The following is a 14,796-nucleotide window of genomic DNA, read 5'->3' on the forward strand; positions in this document are numbered from 1 at the left end:
AGTTAAACATTTATTCCTTGAAAGTAAGCATTGTTGGGAAACCAGTTACTTAAACTGAATTGTCAATAACTACTGATAAAGTTGCATGCTGGGTATTTCAGGGATAACAGTGACAGTTTTAGTTATTTGTACCATTGGACGATACCAACAACAATTAGTGTTATTACATGTTATTTCAAAAACATGATAACATTTGTGCAAATCTAAGATTTGACTTCATAATGGGATCATGATGATAATTATGTTAACCTTTCAGAGCTTAATGGATTCATCATAGACCTGCAACATGTGTTTCTGCACTGACATTAAATGAACACTATTACATTGTTTCTGTCCCCCAGGCAATAGAGAACTTTTCGTGGAACATCCGAGTTCTGCAAGGGCAGGCAGATCTACTTCTGCAGGCCAAGAAGGAGTGCCAGGAGTATATAAGACAGGTACTCAACTAGTGCCCGGCTCTTGTGCACATCCGAAGTTGGCTTTGCCAGACATTAAGAGTCATTCTGAAGAACCCTGTTACATTTTGCTGTATTTTTATGATCACACCTTGTGGGAGGCATTAAGCTATGCACTTGTCTGTCTGTCTCTATGTCCTCAATTACTTTAATGTGTCAATGATTATAAAAAACGATGCTTTGGCTGTGACCTGTTTTGGCATAATTATGTATTTTTTCTACAGTAGAATATAATTATAGTGATTATCTCTTTGTCCAAACATGTATTATGGGGTCATCAGTGTCCAGTTCCCTTCCTAGTTTCTAGTTTTATTTCCATTGAAGTGTTTTATTAGAAACAAAACTGTTTTCCTGAAGGATTTATGTTGTTTAGTGCATGTCTGTCAAAGGTCAGTCACAATTCAATTTCTGAGGTTAAAACTTTTGTAACGCTGGAAAGTATTTTGATATAATATCAGATGTTTAAATGCACTATTTAGTCTTGCCCTACCTTTGATTGAGAAAAGGCAGTTTCCATTTACTGACATAAATATTTGCATTTAGTACTGCTATGAAACCACTTAAATGAAATAGAAAAGAATAGCTAAGATTACCCAGAAAAAAGTGTGAGAGGATGTTCTGTCCATTCTATGAGTAAATACTGTTAAAAAAACTAAGAAACATATCTATTTAAGAATTAGTTTATTGTATGTAGACAACATTTTTGTTGTTATAGTATTTCTATCTGAAATTTTAACCACTATATGCAATAACTATCTGAGATGAAATGTCTGCTTAAAGTGTGATATACTGCATTGTATTAACTGCAACATAGTGGCCTAATTTAAAAAAACTTCATTGTTTTCAGATATCTGAAGCAGCCATTACACTTGGCATGGTAAAGAATGGAACTACTTTATGCAATAATAATCATGACAACTGAACAGAAAAGTGCACAAACATAAGTGAGAAGACTAATATGATATTGTCATCATTTGTATGCCAATGTATATCCATTTGATGTGAGTGCTCAAACTAGTCACATACATTTTGAATTGTGTAAAATATTCATGGTTCATATAATGCAATACACTCAGAAATAACTGTTAGGTCAAGTAATGAAGTCTACTTTCAGGGACTGTGGGGGTGTAGAGATGTACTGTGTGATAGGAGAGAACTAAGCCAAAGGTTTAAGCTGGTTATGTGATGCTTTAAATTGACCCAAAGCAATAATGGGATCAATTTATGTGATGCTTTATAATAACCAAAAATGAATAATGGGATGTGGTTTTGTGATGCTTTATAATGACCCAAAGGAATAATGGGATCAGGTTATGTGATGCTTTATAATGAACCAAAGGAATAATGGGCTCTGGTTATGTGATGCTTTATAATGAACCAAAGGAATATTGGGATCTGGCTATGCGATGCTTTATAAATAATGACCCAAATGAATAATAGGATCTGGTTATGTGATGCTTTATAAATAATGACCCAAATGAATAATGGGATCTGGTTATGTGATGCTTTATGATCTGGTTATGTGATTCTTTATAATAACCCAAGGGAATATTGGGATCTGGTTAGTTATGTGATGCTTTATAATGAACCAAATGAATATTGGGATTTGGTTATGTGATTCTTTATTATAACCCAAGGGAATATTGGGATCTGGTTAGTTATGTGATGCTTTATAATAACCCAAATTAATAATTGGGATCTGGTTATGTGAAAGGAATTATAAGATCTGGTTATGCGATGCTTTAAAATAACCCAAAGGAATATTGGGATCTGGTTATATGATACTTTATAATAAACAAAAAAGAATAATTGGATGTGGTTAGGCGATGCTTTATAATGACCCAAATGAATACTGCGATCTGATTATGGGATGCTTTATAATAACCCTGAGCCACATTGGGATCCAGTTATCTGTTGGAAATATACACTACAATTATTGAGCTAGACATTTACCTAATCACTAGTATTGTACCAATATTGTAGTACAGGTCCTAGAAGATGCTCTGATGATGCAGTACCTCCACATAACCCACATTTTGTTAAGATATTGTCATAGAATTAATCCATTTTATACTTTGATGTAATTGTGATGTTTTGAGAAGGAAATTTCTTTGTATGATGTACATGTAGGATTACTAAAATAGGTAGGATAAATGGTGCAGGTTTTATTTTAATTCTGTCTACATGTTACTCCAAGTCTTAAAGCATCGCTGTAAGAAAGTATAAATATTTCTTTGTATTGATTGTTTCTTTATTGATTTACTTCAATTTAAACATTGTAGAAAATCATGTGTCTTTTGACCGTAACATGCACGCAACACAAAACCACCAAACATATTTAACAAATGCATTCACTGACCTTTCAAAGGACAATTTATACATAATCATTTGTTAAATTGTAAAACCACTACATACACTTGTACATGCATATGTGATATATACAAGTAAATCTTTTAAGGCGTTTAATGTATGTCCTGCAATTTCAAAAAAATAAGCTGTGTAAATTTCTATCTTGATTATATTTACAAATATTGATGTCATGTCCGCTCTTTCTTGTGATTTCATTTTAGAAAAGACATATTTACCAACAATTATATGGAGAAGAAATGTACAATGTTAATTGAAGTTTTAATTTGAAGTTTTTCTAACACTGTGCAAATGTCAATGCAGTTTGAATGCATCAGTTAAGATCATTTACGTTATTACTTATTTAGTATTGAAATTAGTTGTTTATTTAATTTGATTTTCATCTGTAGTATATTATGTGCTGTTTATTGAATGTTAGATATATATTGTTTGTTTTCGTTTAAATATGTTGATAATTTCATTGGTAGATAAAAGTTTAATAGATAGACTCAGTACCCAAAAGACCTTTTTCACATGCCCGCTTATTTGTGTGGTGGCATGTTGATTGAGCCACGGCCACATGTAATCTTTAATTAAGACTCAATATTATACACATTCTGGTCAAAAGGTTCATGTATTGATGTATTCATATAATATTATGATCTAGTGATATTTAACAAGGTTTGGCTGCAATACATCAACTTCCAGTATCATATGAAGAACAGTAGTCTATATGCACTGTTACTCATAAGCGGCACTTAGCTAATGTAATGACACTTATTACTAAGTTTATGTTGATTCTTTGCTAAGAAGTAAAATTTAGCAAGTATTTGATTTAGATAATAAAGTGAAATGACTGCTTTATAAAGATGTATGTATATATAAGCAGACAATATAGAACTTCACATAGCAAGCCTTGTTTTGGGTTCATCAATATATATATATATATATATATATATATATATATATATATATATATATATATATATATATATATATATATATATATATATATTAAGATATGCATCTTAAAAATCACATAAATTCGGAATGTGGAACACGTCTATTTAAATTAATAGTGTTCATTGTGTGTTTCATGTCATTTTTGCAATAATGGTGCATTTCATAATGCCCTGTGTATATATAGATGCCTACTTAAGATTGCCTGTGTGTGTGTAGATATGTGTAGATAGCCAGCCTGCTCAATGTTCCTGTTACAAATAAGTGATATTCTGTGTGCAGATATACTTATGCAGTTACAACTATTATATTGTAGATAGCACTTACTATGCATCCTGAGCATAGCGTATGGTTTGTTATTTTGTTGACTCACCTGAGCAGGAAGTGCTCAAGCATAGCTATTGTTGTCAGTCACCATAGGGCATTGTTTTTCCTGAATCAACATTTATCTTCAAATAGTTTCGTCTTGAGAACTTTATTGTGGATTTTGACCAAAGGAAGGATTGATTTAAAGTATGGTTGCCATTGTTTCCAGCTTAAATAAAATGTTCTTCTCAGATGCAGCGCTAGATATCATAATAGTTTTCATAGAAACGATCCTCAGAAACTAATAAGCAGATTTTAAATAATTTCGAAGACAAGTCATGGGTGGCATTTCACCAAAATTATTTAAGACCATTTTTATTCTTCAGAAACATGTCTGGCTGGATGTACAAGTAATGTTTAAAATGCTATGTTCACATCACAGAATGTTTTTTTAATAGAGACTGATGATCATATGATAATTTCACAGAAAAGTTTCTTTGGCGACTGTTTACTAAATTCCTTTAACATTTTTTTATACAAACATGGTGGGATGGCTGGGAAGGGGGAGGGATTACATATTTTAAGTATAGTCAATCTAAACATTTATTTTGTACCAACAAAATAATTAATCTTTTGTAAATTATACTAATATGCTTGTGACAAAGCTACTTTAGTGTTTTTTTCGTAGCATCATAATAGTGGAGTGTTGTTAAACTGAGGTGAGCACCCCAGTTGCCCTCTTGTTTAATTGTTCTTGACTCTGATACACTGTGACTGTGTACTGATACACTGTGACTGTGTACAATGTACAAAGTTTTCATTCAATGATCAACCTTTAGAGAATATAAAATTATTAAACTATAATAAATCATAATGATTAAATTATAATGAATAATATAATTTTTATTTTGTTAAATTTATTTCTATGACTTTCTATCGTTTGGTTTGGTAGAATATAATCTCACAGAATATCTAAAGTAACCATTGTTGATTGGACATGAATCCTGATATTTCACAATTATTTCTGTATGTTTGCATCCATCTTGGTAGAAAATTGTGTTATTTTGTATGAGATTCAATTTTGTATTGTCAAATTCATCATTAACAAGTCTGTTTAATTATTGCCATGCATGTGAACAATCCATTGTACTACATGAAACCTTTTTGATTATTGTATACAATTGTTTTAAATTATATAAAAAAAATGTAACACTTAATGTCAGTACAATTTATATAAAAATACAGTTTCAGTTTTTTATTAAACGATTTTTTATTTGACAAAAAAACCCAGCAGATTTGCAGATACTTGGCTATCCTTGAATCGGTCATACATCTTTGTGTACCATGTATTGGTCATACATCTTTGTGTAACATGTACATGTATTGATGTTTCCTTGAATTGGTCATACATCTTTGTGTACCATGTATTGATGTTTTCTTCTTAAATTGTTGAGATTGTACTAATTATGTTTTTGTTCTTTCATTATTTTATATTGTTATGTATTTCAGGAAATGTTATTGTTGTTTTAATCTCATGTGCAATACTTTTTTCTGCTTTTTTTAACATATGGAGATTATAAACATAGACATTTTACCTTGATTTGCATGTTGGTTAAGCTAATTAAGTTCTACATGATTTTACAAACTTACCGGGGTATGTGTTTTTAAGATGGAGGAGGTCACACAATTGGATGTTGATAATATTTATGTTATGTTGATAAAATAACAAAGGTATACATTGTGTTCTTTGAAAACTAAACATTTATATGTTGATAAATTGATAGCGTACTTAGATAAGCAGTATAAACTTTATGAGGTTAATACATTCATGAGCAAAAATAAAGTTTTCATGCTGACGAGCAACTATTGCTGTGTAATAAGATATCACTGCTGTAGCATGCATATGTAAAGGAGCTATTATTGATGCACAGTTAATATTGTTGCTGTACAGTGCACTTGTAATAGAAAGCATCGCTCTACAATTGGCTTATAATTGAACATCAATGACTGAACAATCAACATGTAAGACCAATGCTGGAAAATGCACCAATAAAAAAGTGACTATTGCTGTACAAGGCACATTAACCCTTTCAGTGCGGGAACCGAATTTTAAAGGCCTTTGCAAACAGTTTGGATCCAGATGAGACGCCACAGAACGTGGCGTCTCATCTGGATCCAAACTGTTAGCTATTCTGATAGTATTCTTTGAAAAAAAAATGAAGAAAATGCTTATTTTACAAATTCAGCAGACGACATTTTAGCAGACGACAAATTTCCCAGCATGCAAAGTGTTAAATTAGTGATGAGAGACAAATGACAAGTGTATAATGACACTTCAACAATACCAAAGTGTATAATGACACTTCAACAATACCAAAATCTGTTAACAAGACATGTAAATAAAATGCTTGTTCATGTGTATTCGACAAATTAGGTCTTCAGTAGGTTATGCTTTTAAAATGTTAAATAGATATCAGCAAAGCCATTGTAAAACATAAACCTTATTATATAGTTGGGTGTTATAAAAAGAAATACATCCAGATCTTACATAGTTATTGACAAATAATGTATTTTTAGATTTATTGTTGTTCTTGTGCATTGAATAATGCATCAAAATTATTCTTTGTTATTGGTTAATGAATGATGTAATCAGTTTATTGTGAAATGAATAATTAGTCTACATAAATCATTGTTTTTGGTTTAATAATAATTTATCTCAAATCAGTTTATTGGGAAATGAATAGTACATCTACAGTAATCATTGTTTTGCCAATAAACAATCCACCTATATTAATAATTGTTATTGGACAATTGATAATGCATTTAGAATATTCGTTATTGGTAATTGAGTAATGCATCTTAATTAATCATTGTTATTCGACGTGAATAATGCATCTTGATTAATCATTGTTAATGGCCCATGAATAAAGCATCTACATTGTTGTTGGCCAATTAATAGTGCCAATTAATAGTGCATTTATATTTATAATTGTTATTGGCCAATTAATAATGCTTTGCAATTGGTATTTGGAGGAATTAAACAATAAAAAGTCAGGTCATTTAATAGCCACAACAGAATAATAAAATGTGTATTTGCCAATAAAAAATTATAACTGGGGAAACATTTTCTGATATCAATAAGTGATTTTTAGCTCATCTATTTTTTGAAAAAAAAAAATTAGCTATTGTCATCACGTCTGCGTCCAGTTAAGTTTTGTGTTTAGGTCCACTTTTCTCAGTAAGTATCAACGCTTTTGCATTCAAACTTGGTACACTTACTAACTAACATGAGGGGACTGTGACAAGGCAAAGTTAGATAACTCTGGTGTGCATTTGGACAGAATTATGTGCCCTTTTTATACTTAGAAAATTGAAACTTTGGTTAAGTTTTGCGTTAAGGTCCATTTTATTCCTTAAGTATCAAAGCTATTGCTTTCATACTTGCAACACTTACTAACTATCATAAGAGGCTGTGCAGGCAAAGTTATGTAACTCTGAGACTGGCACTTGGACAGAATTATGTACCCTTTGTATACTAAGAAAATTGAAAATTAGGTTAAGTTTTGCTTTCATACTTGCAACACTTACTAACTATCATAAAGGGACTGTGCAGTAAGTTATGTAACTCTTGACTGGCATTTTGACAGAATTATGGGCCCTTTATACTTAGAAAATTGAAAGTTTGTTAAGTTTTGTGTTTTGGTCCACTTTACTCCTAAAGTATCATAGATATTGCTTTCATACTTGGAACACATCGCAAACTATCATAAGGGGACAGTACAGGACAAGTTGCATAACTCTGGTTGTCATTTTGACGAAATTATGGCCCTTTTTTGACTTTTTAACTTTGAATATATTGTTAAATTTTGTGTTTAGATCCACTTTACTTCTAAAGAATCAAGGCTATTGCTTTCAAACTTCAAATACTTTCATGCTATCATGAGGGTACTGTACCTGGCAAGTTGAATTTGGCCTTGACCTTTGAATGACCTTGACTCTCAAGGTCAAATTATTAAATTTTGCTTAAATTGCCATAACTTCTTTATTTATGATCAGATTTGATTGATACTTTGACAAAACAACTCTTACCTGACATACCACAATAGACTCCACCCAAACCATCCCCCACGCCCCACCCCAGAATCCCCCCCCCCAAAAAAAAGTTGTTTTTATGTCCCCCACTATAGTAGTGGGGGACATATTGTTTTTGCCCTGTCTGTTGGTCTGTCTGTTGGTCTGTCTGTTTGCTCCAACTTTAACATTTTGCAATAACTTTTGCTATATTGAAGATAGCAACTTCATATTTGGCATGCATGTGTATCTCATGAAGCTGCACATTTTGAGTGGTGAAAGGTCAAGGTCATCCTTCAAGGTCAGAGGTCAAATATATGTGGCCAAAATCGCTCATTTTATGAATACTTTTGCAATATTGAAGATAGCAACTTGATATTTGGCATGCATGTGAGTGGTGAAAGGTCAAGGTCATCCTTCAAGGTCAGAGGTCAATTATATGTGGCCAAAATCGCTCATTTTATGAATACTTTTGCAATATTGAAGATAGCAACTTGATATTTGGCATGCATGTGCATCTCATGGAGCTGCTCATTTTGAGTGGTGAAAGGTCAAGGTCATCCTTCAAGGTCAGAGGTCAAATATATGTGGCCCAAATCCCTTATTTTATGAATACTTTTGCAATATTGAAGATAGCAACTTGATATTTGGCATGCATGTGTATCTCATGGAGCTGCACATTTTGAGTGGTGAAAGGTCAAGGTCATCCTTCACAAGGTCAAGGTCATACTACAATGTCAAACATCATATAGGGGGACATTGTGTTTCACAAACACATCTTGTTTTTTTTTTCGTTTTTTTTAAGATCATCTAATAAATGACCACACCCTCACACTATAACCCCCCACCCCCCCCCCCCCCCCCAAAAAAAAAAATAAAAAAAAATTAAACATGGTTAAAAAACACAACTATTTATTTTTATTATTTTATTTTTGAAAAACTGTCCAACCATCCCACCCAAGAATCACCCCCCCCCCCCCCCCAAAAAAAAAGTTTTTTGTTTGCATTATTTTTGCATTTTTGGAAGATAATGTAATAAATGACCACACCCACACACTATACACCCCTCTCCACCCCACCCCTCCCTCCTTTGTGATTGAAGTGTTGAGATAGGTCCCTTCACCTTTAAAAAGAAAAATAGATGAGCAGTCTGCACCTGCAAGGCGGTGCTCTTGTATTCTTATGGTGTTGATCATTAAGAATTGTCCACACCTCATGCTTGGTAGTGTTAAAATGGAATGAGCTATGTAGGATTGTGTTCAAGAACCATTGCTGAAGACAGCGCAAAAATCTCTACTTTTCATGTATGTGGAAAGGTTTTTGTACAATAGAAGTAATATCCACAGATGTTTTCCGTCTATGTTATATTGGCATTATAAAAATGTTTGTGACTTGTAATAATGCAATATCAGAAGAGTTTAATGTATGGCGAGTGAGATGTATGGACTGAAATAAGTTGAGACTTGCCTGCAATGTAGCATACATGTAGTTATTATGCCATTATGTAATAGCATTAGAATGTACTTACAAGATAAGATGTTGCAATTTGGTTATCATTTAATCTATGAAAGTGTTACTTGCATGTTTTACTATGTTGCTTTAAACATAATTTGAGACTTGTTGATCTTCTATCGTTTTCTCTACCATTTTGGAAGTTGTTGTTCTTGTTAATTGTTGAACCTGATGTGTTCTTGTCATGTTTGAGCATTTTGTGTACATTTTAAAAATAAAAACACCAAAAAGCAAGTAACCAAGATTTTTACATAGGATTGAAGGTATTATTCCTGTAGCCATTTGTAATGAACCAGTTTACAATTTGGAATGTGTATCTGGTTGATGCAATTAGTATATTGTGTGATCTATGTATGTATGTATATATGTAAAATGATATGAAAGGACGAGACTTCAGAAGGCACGAGCATCCATTCAACTATCTGTTATTCTTTGCTGAAGTTAGATTATATGGAAGGCTTTTGTCTCAATTATTTGGTAATTATAATCAAGCATAATATTATTTTTAGCAAATACTTATTGCTTAGTTTCTTCTTTGTTCTATTTTATTATTACATTAATATTCAATAATACTTTTAATTTTACATATTTAATTTTATAGTTTTGTGCACATGTAAATGTTTATCTACTGTTTATATAGGATAAATGTTTGTTCTTTTACAACGATTGTTTACTCTTTCTGCAAACCACCAATGACATGTTTGTAGCTGTGTGTTATTTTTCATATAATACATGTGAATATAATCACTCCAAATAATTATTGAAAAGTTTGTAATTGAATACTTTTATAGCAGAAGTGTTGAGAACTAACCAAATTACATACCAAAGATGGCGACTTATTGCGGAGTCGCATGAGCTTCTGTCCACCAACAAGTATTTTTCATTTTCATTATTTATTGTTCTTCAATAAGAGTTTGTTCCTGACTGTGGTATTTTTAAAATTTATTACACCAACATTTTGTAATAATACAGACTATCAAACTGTCCCTATGCGTTGTCTTGGATATCTGTATGGTGTTTAAAAATGCATGTTCCTGATGACATCCCAATATGAATACGACCAGAATTGTTTTAATACTCAAAGGTTAATATCCATTACATCGACAATTGTAAACTTATCTAAGGTATATACTTTTTAATAATGAATGTTTCATTGTTTGTCTCTCGTTATAACAATATAATATTTGGGCATAATGTATCATGACGAAAGTGCATTTGTTTATTATTGTTTTTTTAGGATCAAGCATTGAACTGTCATAATTGTTTAAGTTCATGACATACACAATAAAATCTTTCTCGTTATGAACAGAGTTTAATTATTTTTGTCTACATCATTATTGGTTGTTGCTATGTTAGGATTCGTTCCGACAGACTGATTAATCTGGTAAAACTAGATTATTGTGAGCTTCATCATAATTGTTTGTAATTTTCTTTGTTAATACACTAAATGACTCTGTAAAAATATGTACATGTATGGAGTTCCTTTAAAGACGTATCAAATTCATGTCATATAAACGTGAAGGTCACAACCTATGATGTCAAGCAGGTCATTCATTCTATACCGTCATTCTTTCGTTTGCTTCTTAATCTTACTGGCGAGTCTTTTTTAGACTTGTTCAAGTCCGTTACCAGTACTGGCGAGTCTTTTTTAGACTTGTTCAAGTCCTGTTACCAGTGTTCATCATATGTAAGTTTGGAGACTTAATACATGGTGCAGAATCAACAGGGTTTTCAGGGGTTTACACATGGGCTGGATAGAATGTAATCCAACTTAAAGAACTTTATTTTTGCACAAATCTCGAGTCATTAAAATACATTTGCGAAAATCTGTAGTGCATAAAAGACCGTTTTTCTTGCATTATGTGCCGATATCTTAAGGTATAAGAATAAATCATTGAATATGTCTGAAATCGGTGACAAAATTTCACGTTGCCTGAAACATAACCGTCTAGTTTAAATCAAATTTTTTATCAAGAACACAGAGCGTAATTCTGATGTATATCACATTGCCATAAGCAGCATAAAACTATGTCTTTTATGCACTAGTTGAAATGCTTTAGAAAAATTTGTTTAAAGTTATATATAACAAGACTATTTCCAAGCAATATATGTCCCCTACCGGCTCCACCATTGTCAGATTTTTTTGTATTTTTTAAGCTCACTTGAGCACAACTTGCTCATGGTGAGCTTTTGTGATCGCTTTTTGTCCGTCGTCCGTTGTGCGGAGTCAACATTTGCCTTGTTATCTCTCTAGAGGCCACATTTATTGTCCAATCTTCAGGAAATTTGGTCAGAAGATTGGTTTCAATGATATCTTGGATGAGTTCGAAAATGGTTACATTTGCTTGAAAAACTTGACTGCCAAGGGGCGGGGCATTTTTCCTTATATGGCTATAAATGGCTATAGTAAAATCTTGTTAACACTCTAGAGGCCACAGTTATTCTCTGATCTTCATAAAACTTGGTCAGAAGATTCATCCCAATAATATCTTGGACGTGTTCGAAAATGATGCCGGTTGGTTGAAAAACATGGCCTGCCAGGGGTGGGGCATTTTTCCTTATATGGCTATATTAAAATCTTGTTAACACTCTAGAGGCCACAGTTATTGTCTGATCTTCATAAAACTTGGTCAGAAGATTCATACCAATAATATCTTGGATGAGTTTGAAAATGATGCCGGTTGGTTGATAAACATGGTCGCCAGGGGGCGGGGCATTTTTCCTTATATGGCTTTAGTAAAACCTTGTTAACACTCTAGAGGCCACATTTATTTTCCGATCTTCATGAAACTTGCTCAGAAGATTTTTCCCACTGATATCTTGGATGATTTCAAAAATGGTAACCTTTGCTTGAAAAACATGGCTGCCAAGGGGCGGGGCATTTTTCCTTATATGGCTTTAGTAAAATCTTGTTAACACTCTAGAGGCCACATTTATTGTCCAATCTTCATGGAACTTGGTCAGAAGATTCATCCCAATAATATCTTGGAATAGTTCGAAAATGATGCCGGTTGGTTGAAAAACATGGCCGCCAGGGGGCGGGTCATTTTTCCTTATATGGCTTTAGTAAAACCTTGTTAACACTCTAGAGGCCACATTTATTTCCAATCTTGATGAAATATGGCCAGAAGATTTGTCTTAATGATATCTTGGATGAGTTCGAAAATGGTTACGTTTGCTTGAAAAACATGGCCGACAAGGGGCGGGGCATTTTTCCTAATATGGCTATATAAGGCTATAGTAAAATCTTGTTAACACTCTAGAGACCACATTTATAGTCCGATCTTCATGAATCTCGGTCAGAAGATTCATCCCAATAATATCTTGGACGAGTTCAAAAATGAATGCCGGTTGGTTGAAAAACATGGCCACCACGGGGGCGGGGCTATTTTCCTTATATTGCTATAGTAAAACCTTGTTAACACTCTAGTGGTCACATTTATTTTCCGATCATCATGAAACTTGGTAAGACGATTTGTCCCAATGATATCTTGGATGAGTTCGAAAATGGTTTTTGTTGCTTTAAAAACATTGCCACCAGGGGTGGGGCATTTTTCCTTATATGGCTACGGTAAAATCTTGTTAACACTCTAGAGGCCACAGTTATTGTCTGATCTTCATAAAACTTGGTCAGAAGATTCATCCCAATAATATCTTGGACGTGTTCGAAAATGATGCCGGTTGGTTGAAAAACATGGCCGCCAGGGGTGGGGCATTTTTCCTTATATGGCTATATTAAAATCTTGTTAACACTCTAGAGGCCACAGTTATTGTCTGATCTTCATAAAACTTGGTCAGAAGATTCATACCAATAATATCTTGGATAAGTTTGAAAATGATGCCGGTTGGTTGAAAAACATGGCTGCCAGGGGGCGGGGCATTTTTCCTTATATGGCTTTAGTAAAACCTTGTTAACACTCTATAGAGGCCACATTTATTTTCTGATCTTCATGAAACTTGCTCAGAAGATTTTTCCCACTGATATCTTGGATGAGTTCAAAAATGGTAACCTTTGCTTGAAAAACATGGCTGCCAAGGGGCGGGGCATTTTTCCTTATATGGCTTTAGTAAAATCTTGTTAACACTCTAGAGGCCACATTTATTGTCCAATCTTCATGGAACTTGGTCAGAAGATTCATCCCAATAATATCTTGGAATAGTTCGAAAATGATGCCGGTTGGTTGAAAAACATGGCCGCCGGGGGGGCGGGGCATTTTTCCTTATATGGCTTTAGTAAAACCTTGTTAACACTCTAGAGGCCACATTTATTTCCAATCTTGATGAAATATGGCCAGAAGATTTGTCTTAATGATATCTTGGATGAGTTCGAAAATGGTTACGTTTGCTTGAAAAACATGGCCGACAAGGGGCAGGGGCATTTTTCCTAATATGGCTATATAAGGCTATAGTAAAATCTTGTTAACACTCTAGAGGCCACATTTATAGTCCGATCTTCATGAATCTCGGTCAGAAGATTCATCCATAATAATATCTTGGACGAGTTAAAAAATGATGCCGGTAAGTTGAAAAACATGGCCACCACGGGGGCGGGGCTATTTTCCTTATATGGCTATAGTAAAACCTTGTTAACACTCTAGTGGTCACATTTTTTTTTCGATCATCATGAAACTTGGTCAGAAGATTTGTCCCAATGATATCTTGGATGAGTTAGAAAATGGTTTTTGTTGCTTTAAAAACATGGCCACCAGGGGTTTTCCTTATATGGCTATATATGGCTTTAGTAAAACCTTGTTAGCACCCTAGAGGCCACATTTATTGTCCAATCTTCATGAAATTTGGTCAGAAGATTGGTCTCAATGATATCTTGGATGAGTTCGAAAATAATTATGTTTGCATGAAAAAAATGGCTTCCAAGTTGGTTGCTTTAAAAACATGGCTACCAGGGGGGCATTTTTCCTTATATGGCTATATATGGCTATTGTAATACCTTGTTAACACTCTAGAGGCCACATTTATTGTCCAATCTTCATGAAATTTGGTCAGAAGATTGGTCTCAATGATATCTTGGATGAGTTCGAAAACAATTATGTTTGCTTGAAAAAAATGGCTTCCAAGGGGCGGGGCATTTTTCCTTATATGGCTATAGTAAAATCTTGTTAACACTCTAGAGGCCATATTTACTGTC

The 14,796-nt window shown here is 33.3% G+C and overlaps 1 protein-coding gene and 1 long non-coding RNA gene across 2 annotated transcripts in view; both read left to right on the plus strand.

Annotated features, from left to right (window-relative positions):
- The window catches only part of LOC127861967 (inactive phospholipase C-like protein 2), a 138,205-nt gene extending 134,484 nt beyond the window's left edge, over nucleotides 1-3,721 (plus strand). The window contains exons 25-26 of the mRNA XM_052400764.1: nucleotides 342-437; nucleotides 1,303-3,721. Of these exons, the coding sequence (XP_052256724.1) occupies nucleotides 342-437; nucleotides 1,303-1,377 (171 nt within the window). The 3' untranslated portion in view covers nucleotides 1,378-3,721. The remainder of the gene's footprint in view (nucleotides 1-341; nucleotides 438-1,302) is intronic.
- A 3,644-nt stretch (nucleotides 3,722-7,365) lies between these two features.
- Nucleotides 7,366-8,996, plus strand: LOC127862446 (uncharacterized). The gene is made up of 2 exons (XR_008040619.1): nucleotides 7,366-8,420; nucleotides 8,543-8,996. It is a non-coding gene; the product is annotated as an uncharacterized LOC127862446 (long non-coding RNA).
- The last annotated feature ends 5,800 nt before the right edge of the window (nucleotides 8,997-14,796 follow it).

Source organism: Dreissena polymorpha, chromosome 1 (assembly GCF_020536995.1).
Source record: "Dreissena polymorpha isolate Duluth1 chromosome 1, UMN_Dpol_1.0, whole genome shotgun sequence".
Classification (NCBI taxonomy): domain Eukaryota; kingdom Metazoa; phylum Mollusca; class Bivalvia; order Myida; family Dreissenidae; genus Dreissena; species Dreissena polymorpha.